The sequence below is a fragment of the Bactrocera dorsalis genome, chromosome 6, assembly GCF_023373825.1.
Source record: "Bactrocera dorsalis isolate Fly_Bdor chromosome 6, ASM2337382v1, whole genome shotgun sequence".
Lineage (NCBI taxonomy): Eukaryota > Metazoa > Arthropoda > Insecta > Diptera > Tephritidae > Bactrocera > Bactrocera dorsalis.
In genome coordinates this window covers 6644259-6658664 of record NC_064308.1, presented here as the reverse complement: position 1 = coordinate 6658664, position 14406 = coordinate 6644259, and the positions used below count along the sequence as shown (strand labels likewise).

Below are 14406 nucleotides of genomic sequence, written 5' to 3'. Positions count from 1 at the left end.
TAGCTCCAAAACCTTCGCCCGTAGGTCTGTTGGTATAACTATCCGGGTGCCGCGCAAGATTATATCACCAACTGTTGTTAATTCGTGTTTAAATGGAAAGTATCTATTGATAGTATTTGATGGCCAGCTGTCACATTTAATACACTCCATGGCTTCAGTCATTTCTTTATCCCTTGAACCCTTCTCTGAGATCTCGCTTATGGTCAATGCTGTTGGTGTTGAATTGGAAATTATGTGAAAAATAGATTTCTCTACGTTGTCATCAAAGGACTTCGCTCTTTCCAATTTGCATAACCTCGAAAGGGAGTCCGCAATATTTTCTTTTCCTGAGCGGTATATAACTTTAAATTTAAACGACTGAAGCCTCAAGAGCCACCGTTCAATTCTCGCAGGAGGTTTTGAAGTTGGCTTAAATATGGTTTCAAGAGGCTTATGATCGGTGACCAATTCAAACTCTAGTCCTACTAAATAGTAATAGAACCTCTCGACAGCCCATACCAGTGCCAAACTTTCTTTTTCTGTTTGAGAATATCTTTTTTCTACCTCCGAAAGGCTTTTACTGGCAAAAGAAATAATATTCGGTTCATTGTTAGAATTGAACTGTATAAGAACTGCACCCAAAGCCACAGGACTCGCATCCGCAATGACCCTTGTTTTATTTGAGGGATCAAAATATGATAAGGTGGGTATGTTTGATAAAAGATGTTTCAGTTTTTCAAAAGCGTTTTGTTGTGTGGGACCCCATATAAATTTTGCATCTAACTTAAGTAGCTTTCTCAGCGGCTCTGTCGTATCACCAATGTCCGGTATAAATTTTCCGATGTACGTGATGAGGCTAAGAAAGCTTCTTGTTTCTTCTTTTGTTTGCGGTGCTCTAAACTCCAAAATTGTTTTAATTTTGTCCGGGTCCGGAAATATACCTACATCCGACAATACGTGACCCAAAAATTTAAGCTTTCTTGCCCCCCAAACGCATTTTTCATCATTGAGTAAAACATTGTTGTTCTTCAAAACCTTAAGTACATTTTCAACGGCTGCGTCATGATCTTTTTCCGATTTCCCATATACAATAATATCGTCTAAATAATTCAAGCAATTTTGACACGTCGAGAGTAGCTCCTCGAAAACCCGCTGAAATATTTCTGGGGCGGAATTGATGCCAAACATTAATCTTTTGTAACGAAACAAACCTTTATGTGTTATGAATGTTGTAATTTCTCGACTTGATTCTTCAAGTTCCAATTGGTGATACGCCCATTTAAGATCAAGTCGAGAAAATATTTTTGCATCGCTCAGTTTCGTCATAAAGGTATCGAACGTGGGCAGAGGGTAGTTTTCTCGTAGTACAGCTTTATTGGCCCTACGCATATCGACGCAAAGACGCATTTCACCATGATCCTTTAGGACTACGACAATTGGTGCGATCCATTGAGTTGGACCCCTAACTGGCTCTATGATATCCTTGGCGAGCGCTTCTTCCAATTTCTTCTCAACTTGTTTCTCTAGGGCAACTGGAATGCGACGTAAAGGCTGTTTGACTGGTTTAATGGACTTATCAAACGATAGCTTTATCTTAATATTGAAAATTTTCGGAAGCGGTTCTATTTTCTCAATTCTATTTACGTCAAGCCCCAATAACAATACCTTGAGTTGAATGGCAGTATCTCGGCCGAGAAGAGATTGTTTCCCATCTTTTATTACATAAAAAGTGGCTATAACTTCCTTACCCTTTCTCACCCCTATTGGTGCCTCGAAAACATATAAGACTGTTAAAATTTTATTAGCTGCATAACCCTTAAATTGATTTGCTGACTCCGTGCGGATGTTCCACATGGTTGCTTTACTGGCATTCAACGCATTCCAAACGTCTTGACTTAACAAATTGAACCTAGATCCTGAATCTATTATCATAGGGACAGTATGTCCACCAATGTGGCAACTTATCAACTCGTTCGTCGAACCGCACGATTCCACTTGAAGGCAGTCATATTCTAGGGAATCATCTGATGAATCGTTGTTAGCTTTTTCAATACACCTAACTTTTGACGGATGTAATCGGCGCTGTTTCGAATTATTGTATTTTACATCGCCGAGTTTTCTTTTAAAATCCTTCGTTTTGCATTTGCGTGAGTAATGCCCTATTAATCCACATTTATTGCATTTAGCATTTCTTGCTGGACAATTAATGTCAGAGCTCACGTGCCCCGCCTGACCACATCTACCACACTCACCCCCATTATTCCTGCTCCCTTTTGATTTTGCAACCACCCTGTTCACTTCTTCACCCTCTTTTTTAGGCAACATGTCCTGCGATTGTTTATATATCTGCTCATGAATCTGGCAAGCATCAATAACTTCTTTCAAGTCGTGTTCTTTTTCAAGTAAACGTTTTTTAAGCTCCACTGGAGCCCACGACTCAATGAGTTTATCTTTTAGAACGATGTCTTCTATTTCGCCAAAATGACATTTAGAAGCTTGGTACCTCAAACGCAACAAGAAATTGTTAAAATTTTCGTTCTCTAAAGGCGCTATGTTTCTATATATATGTCTCTCAAATGACGAGTTTCGTTTTGGCGAAAAGAAATTATTTAATTTTTCGACTAAAATATTAAATACATCGACCGGCTGTTCAGTGTCAACTTCCACGATGGCCCCAGGGATATTATAAATTACCTCTTATAGTTGTGGTCCACCTAAGTGAAGCAGTTTGTTTCTTCGCTTTACCTCATTTGTAATATCTTCCGATTGAAGATACAGAGTAAACGATCTCAGCCATTTTTCCCACTCGCTTCGTAATAACGCCCTGTCAATGCTATCGCACAGGAATGGTTTAATTTCGCTCATCTTGCTTGCTTTTATTTCCTCTTTAGCCAATTTAATGCCCCGGACAGAAGTATATTTTACCAGTTTAGTGGCTTTTAATTTCAATTAAATGCTTTCCCAATTTAATGGCCACTGTATTCGTCGTTCAACAAACCAATTTAATGGGCAGCCTCTTTACTTATTCAGTTGCGCCAATTGAATGGCCTTTGCTTATTTGCTTTTATTAGCTTGTTTGCTACGTCTCTTATTGACAGTTGTGCTGGTTTGCTGAATGTAGAGAAATATTTTCTCCTTTGCTATTTCATCAACTGTGTATGTATGTATCAACTCGTTGCTTCGAGTTGACAGTTGTGCTGATTTGCTACATGTAAAGAAATACTTATCTTCTCCGTCGCAACCACACCAACTACGCATATAAGTATGTATATCAACTCGCTGCTTCTGACTCGCCAAGAAGAAAAATCCGATGTAGAAAAACCGATGCTACTATTTTTGTGTGGAAGAAATTAAACAAATTTTAGTTCTCCAACTGAAAGAATATGTTCTGTTGCCACACACAATCCCATCTTCATCGCCACTGTAAGAACTCACCTGTCCGCGTGGAAGTAATTAAACAAATTTTATATAGTACAACACTCCGGTATTTTATTGATAGGTGTTAACAGCTTCACAGTCTCAAGAGTATTATACTAGAATTTATATACAATAACGAATTCACTCGGTATTGACAGGCTCTCGCCGCTCGCTCTCAGGTTCGGTTCTCCACAATTGCTATTCGAACTTCTTCATGGTCGGGTAATGGAACGTCTGCTCCATCGTCATCGATTGGGGAATCGGGTTCGCCTTCTCCCGATGTTGTGCTTTCACTGCCATTCAGCAGGCTGGAGAAGTGTTCCCTCCATAATTTAAGTATGCTCTGGGCATCGGTAACTAGATCACCTTTGGGGGTTCTACAAGAGTATGCTCCGGTCTTGAAACCTTCTGTAAGCCGCCGCATCTTTTCGTAGAATTTTCGAGCATTACCCCTGTCGGCCAGCTTATCGAGCTGTTCGTACTCACGCCTTTCGGCCTCTTTCTTCTTCTGTCTACAAATGCGTCTCGCTTCCCTCTTCAACTCTCGGTATCTATCCCATCCCGCACGTGTTGTGGTCGATCGTAACGTTGCGAGGTAGGCAGCCTGTTTTCTCTCCGCTGCGACACGGCACTCCTCGTCGTACCAGCTGTTCTTTTGCACTTTCCGAAAACCAATGGTTTCGGTTGCAGCTGTACGTAAGGAGTTTGAAATGCCGTCCCACAGTTCCCTTATACCGAATTGTTGATGAGTGCTCTCAGAGAGCAGGAGTGCAAGCCGAGTAGAAAAACGTTCGGCTGTCTGTTGTGATTGCAGCTTCTCGACGCCAAACCTTCCTTGTGTTTGTTGGCGTGCGTTTTTTGCTGCACAGAGGCGGGTGCGAATTTTGGCTGCAACAATGTAGTGGTCCGAGTCGATGTTAGGACCTCGGAGCGCACGCACATCTAAAACACTGGAGACGTGTCTTCCGTCTATCACAACATGATCGATCTGGTTGGTGGTTTTTCGATCCGGAGACAGCCAGGTAGCTTGATGTATCTTCTTATGCTGGAATCTAGTACTACAGATAACCATATTTCGGGCCCCGGCGAAGTCGATCAGCCTCAACCCATTTGGGGATGTTTCGTCGTGGAGGCTGAATTTACCGACCGTAGTGCCAAAGATACCTTCTTTGCCCACCCTGGCGTTAAAGTCGCCAAGCACGATTTTGACATCGTGGCGGGGGCATCTCTCATAAGTGCGCTCCAAGCACTCATAAAAGGCGTCTTTGGTCACATCGCCCTTCTCTTCCGTCGGGGCGTGGGCGCAAATCAGCGATATGTTGAAGAACCTCGCTTTGATGCGGATTGTGGCTAGACGTTCATTCACCGCAGTGAATGTTAATACTCGGCGACGGAGTCTCTCCCACCACGAATCCAACACCAAACTTGCGCTCCTTTATATGGCCACTGTAGTAAATGTCACAAGGACCTACTTGTCTCTGTCCTTGTCCCGTCCATCGCATTTCTTGGACGGCGGTGATGTCAGCCTTTATTTTCACGAGGACATCAACCAGCTGGGCAGCGGCACCTTCCCAATTAAGGGACCGGACATTCCAGGTGCATGCCCTCAATTCGTAGTCCTTCTTCCGTTTGCCATGGTCGTCATCAAAAGGGGGGTCACTCATCCGAGGCTTGTTTTTCCGTTTCATTGGGGGTGTTTTTTTACGTGGCGGGTCCCAAACCCAGCGCACAACCCTATGCAGGGGATGTTTCGCCTTCTCACGTTAGCTCGCCTTCAAACGGATGTTCTTAGGCTACCCAGAGGATACTTGGTCAAAGACCGGAAGTCGTGAGCTGCTTGAGTCATATGCAAAAGAATCGTTTCTGGCCACTCCCAAGTGAATGGCGATCAGAGAACTTTCCTCACTTGCGTGAACTTCTACACATGACTCCATCCTCAGACTTTAGTTCACACTAAATAATTGCTGGTGAGCCAGCCCGCGTGAACATTTTCAGTCCCCATTTGTGGAGCTTAGCAGGGTTATACTGCTTGAAGAATGATCTTCCTACAATATGCAATTAACGTGATAATCGAAATCTTTTATTTATTGCATTTGCATACCTCTGAACTTACCTTTATATGCTATGACCTGCTCATCAATGCTTTGGTGTTCCTCTTGAGGTAGATTGTTGAATTTTTCTTTGAGCAACGATAATAGTGGACGAATTTTGTATAATTTGTCATAATTATTATCGTTTTTAGATGGTTGTTTCGACTTATCAGAAAAATGAATAAATTTCTTTATTTTCTCAAATTTACTTCTCGGCATGGAATCTTTTATTGCTGTTAGTTTGAATTCTTGGGACCATGTCATTCTAAAAACCGGCAACTGGACTACGCCCAAATAAAACAAAACTCCAAGAAATCGACGAATGTCATCATTTGAGCAATTGAATTCACTACCGGACTCTTGGAGGGAATACATATTGGTCTGTTCCATAATAAATTTGATTAAAGCATCATCAAAAAAAGTGTTGGAATATTGAATCGGCTTATTTATTACGTTAATGTATTCTTCTGACTCTTTCCAAGTAACGTCTTGAAAGTCGATTGGTCTTTTTCTCCATTTCAATTGGGAAACATCAACTTTTTCAATAATAAAGTCATCCATATTTTCTGATCTTTTAGAAATTTCTTGGTTGGCAGTTTTAAGTATATTGATTTCTAATTCTTCACCATTTTCTAAAAGCTCTTTTAAATCCTTCTCCAAAAACTCTTCATCGTCTTCATCACACTCTTCATCAGAAGATTTGTCCCAGTCTATCTGCAAAATCTTCTGTTGGTCTTCATTACACAGCCCTTTTCGTGCTTTACTCATTGTCGGGGTGATCGACGGGTGTTTGCCGGTGTGCCAATAAAATAAAAAACTATTAGATTTCGGATAATTAACAATTCACTTTGTGTATATATTTGAGGGTGTGTAATATATAATATGAGTGGGTTAGTACGTACAAGTGTATATTGTGTACGGATTTATACAATACTACAGTTTAAGGGTTATTTATAAATATAAATATAAAGCTTTATATGAAACCTGATGTAGTTGATTTTTCCCGCGTTGAGATGATTCTGCTGCTGTTGTTACTGCTGGTGCTGTTGTGGTTGTTATTGCTGCTGATATTATTGCTCCTGCTGCTTTGGCGCCTGTATGTGTCCGTCCGCTAAGGTGATTCGTTTTATTGTGTTTTGTTGGGTTCTTCGTTGTTATATTGGCGCTGTTGGGTGTTTTTTGCACTGTCCTCTAATTCGTATTTCGACGAGTTAGGAGGACAATGCAGGGATGTGTTCATTTGGTATGAACATCCCGGCCGCCTTGCAGTGTCTGCGAATAAAAAGATTTTTAGATCTATTTTGATTTGGGTAAATGAGTATTATTATCAACGGGTTGGAGGTATACTTGGGGTTTAAATCGCACAAGCACCGGTTAAAGTCCAACCGAGTGCGGTGTTTTGTGCGATCACGGTGCTGTTATCGGGGTTGAATATGCCGGGTTTCATTACTCTTGGGTAGATGTCAGCTCCTAGTTCCAACATGATTTTGTCGTTCTTCCAAAATGTAGGGTCGGCTAGGACTAAGTGGTCGAACTTCTTAATGACTTCGCCACTTAAGTCACGATTATAGGGTCGGGTCGGTAAATCATGTGTCAATAGGCAGTTAACTTCGACATGCCAGTCGGAATCAGTTAATGATCCTATGACGACTTTGCATATACGATGCGAGTCGAGGTACGTTTTCGGTAACCTCAATCTCTGTACCAGTTCTGAGGCAATTACAGTCACTTTTCGGGTCGGGTTGATTATGGCACGTATTTTATTCCATTTGCCATCATGTTTAATTTTTATCATGACTGTTGGTATGAGGGTCGGCTTGGCCAGTAACGTGGGTAGGTCGTTTTGTTTATGCAATCTCTCTTTGCTCTTTGATGTTTTTTCTGGCTCCTTGCAGAACAACCTGGGGTGTCCATGTAGGGTTGAATGGTGTTCCCCATTACATGTGGCACATCGTTTTGTACTTGTGCACTTTTGGGTGGAGTGCGATCTGGCCAAGCAATTGACACAGTACTTATACTTAATGACTGCGTTATACTTTTCGTTGATGTTCTTTTCAGTAAATTTGGAACATGTGACCAGTCTATGATCCTTTTTGCACAATCCACAGGCGACGTGCTTGTGTGTTCGCTTTGATGAACGGCTGATAGCACGCCGAGCCGTGCGATGAGTACTTCCCCGTTCTTCACGAATAGGGGAAAGGCTGATGGTACGTCGGGCCGTGCGATGCGTATTTCCACGCTCCTCTCGAATGGGGGAAAGGGTCGCTTTAAAGCGATGCAGGCGTCTTGCCAGGGTTCCTTCGTCGGAGAGTGGGCTGATACTACGGGTCACGCTAAGTGATCGCACAGTGAATGTGGGGCTGCTTTGGCGGCTGCAAATTGACTTCGTACTGCTTTGAGGGGCCATGTCACTATAAGGAAATAAGATTAATTATTTGGTAAAGTGACTATTTTGGTTATTGGGCGGGTAATTGTTCCCTGAGAGGTACGTATATCAACTACTCTTGCTTTATTGTCGGCACCGAGATATGTTTTTTCGATGCGACCAAGTTTCCACTCATTTGGGGGTAGAGTTTCTTGACGTATAACTACCATATCGTTAACGTCTATGTTGCGTTGAGGGTATTTCCACTTATATCTTTTGTGGAGTTCTTTCAAATATTCTTCTTTCCATCGTTTGCAGAAGTGTTGATGGAGTATCTTCAGTTTTTGCCATCTTTGTGCGGTGCTTAGATGTGCATCTTCTAAGTTGGGTTCTGCTGGGATTAATAAAGGGGTACCTATTAAGAAATGGCCTGGAGTTAAAGGTTCTAAATTTGTTGGGTCTTCACTTAATGGGCTTAAAGGGCGAGAATTCAAGCAACTTTCGATTCGGGTTAAAAGGGTAGCTAGTTCTTCGAAAGTGAATTTCTGGTTCTGAGACACCTTTTTCAAGTGGCTCTTTAAACTTTTCACTCCTGCTTCCCAGAGTCCACCCATGTGTGGAGCTCCTGGAGGGTTAAAGTGCCAGTTGATGTTTTGGTGTGCTTCACTAGCTGTTAGTAGAGTTTTCAATGACTTCATGAATTCTCGCCGATCTTTAACTAAAAGTTTAGACGCTCCAACAAAATTAGTACCATTGTCCGAATAGAGATCGGCGGGACATCCGCGCCTGGAAAAGAAACGTGCGAATGCGGCCATGAATGCGTTGGTGGTGAGATCACTTACTGGCTCTAGATGTATGGCTTTGGTTGCAAAGCAAACAAATACGCATACATAGCCTTTTGTGATCAGACATGCTCTGCCGGTGTAATTTTTTATGTCATAAGGACCGGCGAAATCGATTCCTGTTGCTGCGAATGGACGGGTTAAGGTGGTACGTTCTGCGGGTAGTGCTGCCATAATCTGAGTAGTGTTGCGCTTTTTGTGCAAAACGCAAGTTTTGCACTAATGAATGGTAGACTTGATGAGGGTTTTCAGCTTCGGTATCCAAAATTCCGAACGCATAAGTCGTAAGACTAGCTGGTTGCCGCCATGAAGGGTTATTAGATGGGTAAATTGGGTGAGTAGTTTGGCTAATCGACTGCTATAGGGTAGTATAATCGGATAACGCTCGTTGTATGATAATGCCGCTGAATTGCTCAACCGACCATTTACTCGCATTATTCCTTTGGGATCGATTAAAGGGTTTAGTGTCAAAATTGTACTTTTTTTGGGTATGCTGATTTTTTGGGTTAAGGCTTCATACTCTTCCTGGAAATACTTCTTTTGGGTTAAAATAATTAGCTTCGTGCGGGTAGTGTTGAACTCTTCTGGTGTTATTTCCAACGTTGTGTATGACTGCTGTGATTTATTGGGTGACGCATTCGAACAGAATCTGAACAAATATGCTACAACTCGAATGGCTTTGGGTAAGGAAGAGAATCTATCCAGGATATCCTTTTGTGTTGTGTTCACGAAGGTCCTGATTGGCCGGAGTTCCAGTGTTGTATCGCTTGATATTTTGGTAACTGGCCAGTGTTTCGGGTCGAGTGTTAGCCATTGGGGTCCGTGCCACCAGAGGTCATTGTTAACCATTTCCAGAGGCGTGCGTCCGCGAGTAGCTAGATCTGCCGGATTGTCTTGACTTTCGACGTGAGTCCAATTTTCGGTTCCAACCTTTTCTGCGATTGTGGCAATTCGGTGGGATACAAAGGTTGTCCATGTGCATGGGGGTTTGCTAAGCCATGAAAGAACAATTGTGGAATCCGTCCAAAGGTGAGTATGGTATTGAGTCATGTTTAGTTGTGGTAGGGTCGCATCCACGAGATTCGCCAGAAGAACTGCTCCGCAAAGTTCTAGCCTTGGTAACGATATAGTTTTTATTGGGGCCACACGAGTCTTGGATGCCAAAAGGGTTGTCCAGGTATTTGCGTTTGTAGAAACACTGATATATAGGGCTGCTGCGTAGGCTTTTTCAGATGCGTCAGAGAATCCATGAAAATTGATGATCGCGGATGTCGAAAAGTGGGTCCATCGAGGAATTTCAATAAGATTTAAGGAATCGTAGTCCTTTATGAATATTTTCCATCGATGGAGAGTTAAGGGTTTCAAACATTCATCCCAATCGGATTTATCCAGCCAGATTTGTTGCATTATTATTTTAGCTGTGACTACAACGGGGCTGAGCCAACCAGCTGGGTTGAACAATTTTGCTATAATAGATAGTACTTCTCTTTAAGTATACGCCGTTTTATCCTGAATAGGGTTGATGAGAAAAAAGAACGCATCTTTTTTTGCATTCCATCTGATTCCTAGTGTTTTTGTGTTATTGGATTCCGGTAAACTGAGTGAGTTGGTATCCAATAGATGTTCCTGTGGGATTCCAGATAAAACTTTTGGGTCATTTGAGGTCCATTTGCGTAGAGCAAATCCTGCGGACTTCAAGGATGAAGTGAGTTCATCTCGTGCCAATATCGCTGTTGGTACGTCATGTGCTCCTGCAAGTACATCATCAACATACATTCCGTTTCGAAGTATCTCTGCTGCCAGTGGGTGGGTTCCTTGTACATCATCCGCTAATTTAAGGAGGGTACGGATAGCTAGAAATGGAGCACAGTTAATACCAAACGTAACAGTTTGTAATTCAAAGTCTTCTATAGGGTCGTTAGAGGATTTCCTAAATAAGATTCTTTGAAACGGAGTGTGTCTGCTTTCAACGAGTATTTGACGATACATTTTTTGGATATCTGCGTTGAATACGATTTGAAACATTCGCCATTTTACAACTAGGATTACGAGGTCTGCTTGTAGAGTGGGTCCAGTATGTAGTACATCGTTGAGGCTGTTCCTGTTCGAGGTGGGGCATGAAGCGTTGAATACCACTCGCAGTTGAGTCGTTATGCGATCCGGTTTAATGACTGCGTGATGTGGCAGATAATACGTTTTCGTATTATCCGCAGGGTCGTATTCAACTTTGGTCATATGACCGAGTTCCAAATACTCGTTGATGGCCTTGTCGTATTCCGCTTTTATTTCGGGTTTTCTCGACAATGACTTTTCATTTCTAAGAAATTGAGCTAGAGCTATGTGTCTTGAGTTGCCCAATTCTATGTTTTCTGGAGTTTTAAAGGGTAATGTTACCACATAGCGCCCATCTGAGTTTCTGTGGGTCGTATTTTTATAAATTTGCTCACAAACTATATCCGAAGTTGAAGGTAGAGGCTTCCTTGGAACTTCTTCAACTTCCCAAAATTGTGTGAGCAACTTGTCTGGGGTCATCTTACTGAAAAATGACATTATCGAGGGTGATAAGGGTTTTTCTGGTATGGGTCCGGATAAAATCCATCCGAATTCCGTTTCTTGGGCTAGAAGGGTCCCGAGTACATTTTTCCGTACACCACTGAGGATTATTTGTGGGTACAGGTCACTTCCGATCAATATGTCCACTGGTCTGGGTTTATAAAAGTGAGGGTCAGCTAAACTAAAACCGAAATCTGTACCAGTGATGATCGTATTAAGTGAGTGAGTGGGTAAATTATCGGTTAAAGATTTTAAGATAAACGCGTGTGTTGTTATCTTAAACTCCTTTCTTGTCGGTGAACTAAGGGTAAGTTCACAAATTTTGGAGGGTGTTGCCGAAACGGTGTTGTTCAATCCAGTCACTTGTGCGTTTCTCCTGAACGTGGGTATGTCCAATTTTCTCTGGAATTTCTCTGAAACAAAAGTGGCTTCTGACCCGGAGTCGACTAGTGCGCGAGCTGTGAATATTTGCCCTTTGTATAAAACTTGGACTACAGCAGTACCTAACAAAATCTGCTTCCCACTGAAGTTTTGCGGGTCTTGGGTTTTATTTGTAGTGGACTGTAAGAGGGTTGTGTAGGCTTGCGGATTTATATTGGTATTAAGGGTTTGGGAGGTACTACTGGTATTTGGGTCAAGAGGCGGGTTTGAGGCTCTTGATCCTTGCGGGGGGGATTGGGAACGGGTGGGTGTATCCCTATGCAGAAGTGTGTTATGTTTCTTTCTGCATATTCTACAAAAATATTTGCTCTTGCAATCTCTGAAACTGTGAGATAATGCAAGGCAATTGAAGCAATAACCATTATTTTTTATTGTGGTTATTCGGGTCTCAACATTCATTTGTAAGAACTTTGGACATTCTCGAATTGAATGTTGTGTTCTACAAAGCTTACAACTTTCCATGTCTTGAGGCTTTTTTGAAAGGTTGTTGCCTCGAACTGGGTGTGCACTAACGTGTGAAAAATCCAGGGTCGAAGTTCCGGAAACATTAGCGTGAAATGTGTTGAACTTCCTGTCTTTTCCTTTCCTATAGGATCCACTGTCGGATTGGGTCACTGGAACGGGGTCAGTTAGATTTCCGACTGCTTCCAAAGATTTATATCGATGAGTGAGAAACGCATCGAAAGTTTTCCAGGATGGTATTTCCGAGTTATCTTCTAGGGTGTCCTCGAATTGATGAAGTAGGGTTTTGGGTAATTTCAATCCGCATAAGAAGATTAAGATGGGGTCCCAGCTACTAGTGTCTATGTACACGTTGTGTAGATTTGTGAGGCAATTGTTGATGGTCCTCTGAAGGTGTTTGATCGCGCTTCCACTTTCTTGGGTTGCTTGGGGTAAGTTGAATAAAATCTTCAATTGAGCGTTGACCTGAACTCGTTTGTTCTCGTATTGGGATACCAGGTCTCTCCATGCCATCAGGAAACCATCATTTGTTAAGGGTGTATTTTTAACAATTGCTCTTGCTTCTCCTCGGGTTTTTTGAATCAAATGGAACAGTTTTTCCACGTTGCTGATTTTGTGATTGTTTACGTATATAGCCGTAAACATATCTCGGAATGAAGGCCAGGTTGCGAAATCTCCATAAAATATGTCCGTATCACAAGGGGGTATATGTATTGAGGGTCCTATGTCCCGCGATGTAAATTCTTCTGAAACTCTTTCCTTTATTGGGGTTGGGGTCTTGAGATCATCAATAGCTTTATTAATGGATCCTAAACACTTTAAATATAATTGATGACCTTTTTTAAAATTTTCTTTGATTTTTGCAAAATCAATAGTTTCGCCGGGTTTTTGTGGGGTTCTACGAACGGCATCGTACGACTTGTTTGCCTTGTCGTATATCGCGTTGAGTTCAACCCTTTTTATTTCTAGGGTATAAATAGACTCATCTTCGGGTTGGGTGTCGTAATGTTCCTCAATGTATTCGAACAAATCGGAAATACAAAATTTAAATTCTTCCATTGCTATTAAAAATTCACTTAACCGGGTCGTAATAATTAATTAAATTGAAATAAAACAAATAATAAATTTGAAAAACAATTTCTTTATTTAAGCTTGAATTGGAATAAGTTAATAAGCAACGACTTTATTTTTTTTTATTTGCTGTTTATATTTTGAACCGCAAAATATAATGAGTGAAATTCCGACGAACGAAAAATTTCCTAATGGGTCGTTTGAAATTTTTCCTACTGGGTTTGTTTTTTTGCTTGCTCACACTGCACTTGCAGTCAACGTTAGTTCGTTGTTAGTTGAGCGGGTAAAACAATAAAACATATGTACGCGTAGGTACGGGTGGGTGCCAAAGCAACGCTATTTGGCTCTCAAAATTTATATGCGTATGTTTGTATGTCAACGGGTAATATGCAAAGCGGAATATGGCAATAACAAAGTTAGCAAATACTTTGTGCTTAATACCGGTTAAGCAAAAGATTTACTTTGGAATAAAATAATAATTTTGTTTTTGTTTCACTATGCCGTTTTATTCCGATTTGCACTAATAAATTTATATTTTAAATAAATTTGGGTTTAAGTACTTACAATTTTTCCACGTATGGGTTTGATGATTAAGTAGTTGCTTGGGTGGGTGAATATATGCGTATATTATTGATGAGTGTGGCGGATTGGGTTGGTGAATATAATCCGGAGGATCCAAAATATAGTTGATTGGGTTGGTGAAAATATGCAAATCCTGATGATCCAAAATCCTGATGTTGAATTGGGTGGGTTTATTTTATGAGGCGTCAATCCGGCTCGAAGGACCAAAATGTCGGGGTGATCGACGGGTGTTTGCCGGTGTGCCAATAAAATAAAAAACTATTAGATTTCGGATAATTAACAATTCACTTTGTGTATATATTTGAGGGTGTGTAATATATAATATGAGTGGGTTAGTACGTACAAGTGTATATTGTGTACGGATTTATACAATACTACAGTTTAAGGGTTATTTATAAATATAAATATAAAGCTTTATATGAAACCTGATGTAGTTGATTTTTCCCGCGTTGAGATGATTCTGCTGCTGTTGTTACTGCTGGTGCTGTTGTGGTTGTTATTGCTGCTGATATTATTGCTCCTGCTGCTTTGGCGCCTGTATGTGTCCGTCCGCTAAGGTGATTCGTTTTATTGTGTTTTGTTGGGTTCTTCGTTGTTATATTGG

General features: G+C 41.3%; 1 protein-coding gene across 1 annotated transcript; it reads right to left on the bottom strand.

The window, feature by feature from the left end:
- Positions 1–10181: 10181 nt before the first annotated feature.
- On the bottom strand, positions 10182–11225 carry LOC125779258 (uncharacterized). Its single transcript, XM_049459898.1, has one exon. It carries the CDS (start codon positions 11223–11225, stop codon positions 10182–10184), a length of 1044 nt encoding a protein of 347 aa, XP_049315855.1.
- Positions 11226–14406: the final 3181 nt, after the last annotated feature.

Coding starts and splice junctions, on each gene's coding strand:
- LOC125779258 (XM_049459898.1), bottom strand. CDS start 11,225: ATGACCCCAGACAAGTTGCTCACACAATTTTGGGAAGTTGAAGAAGTT.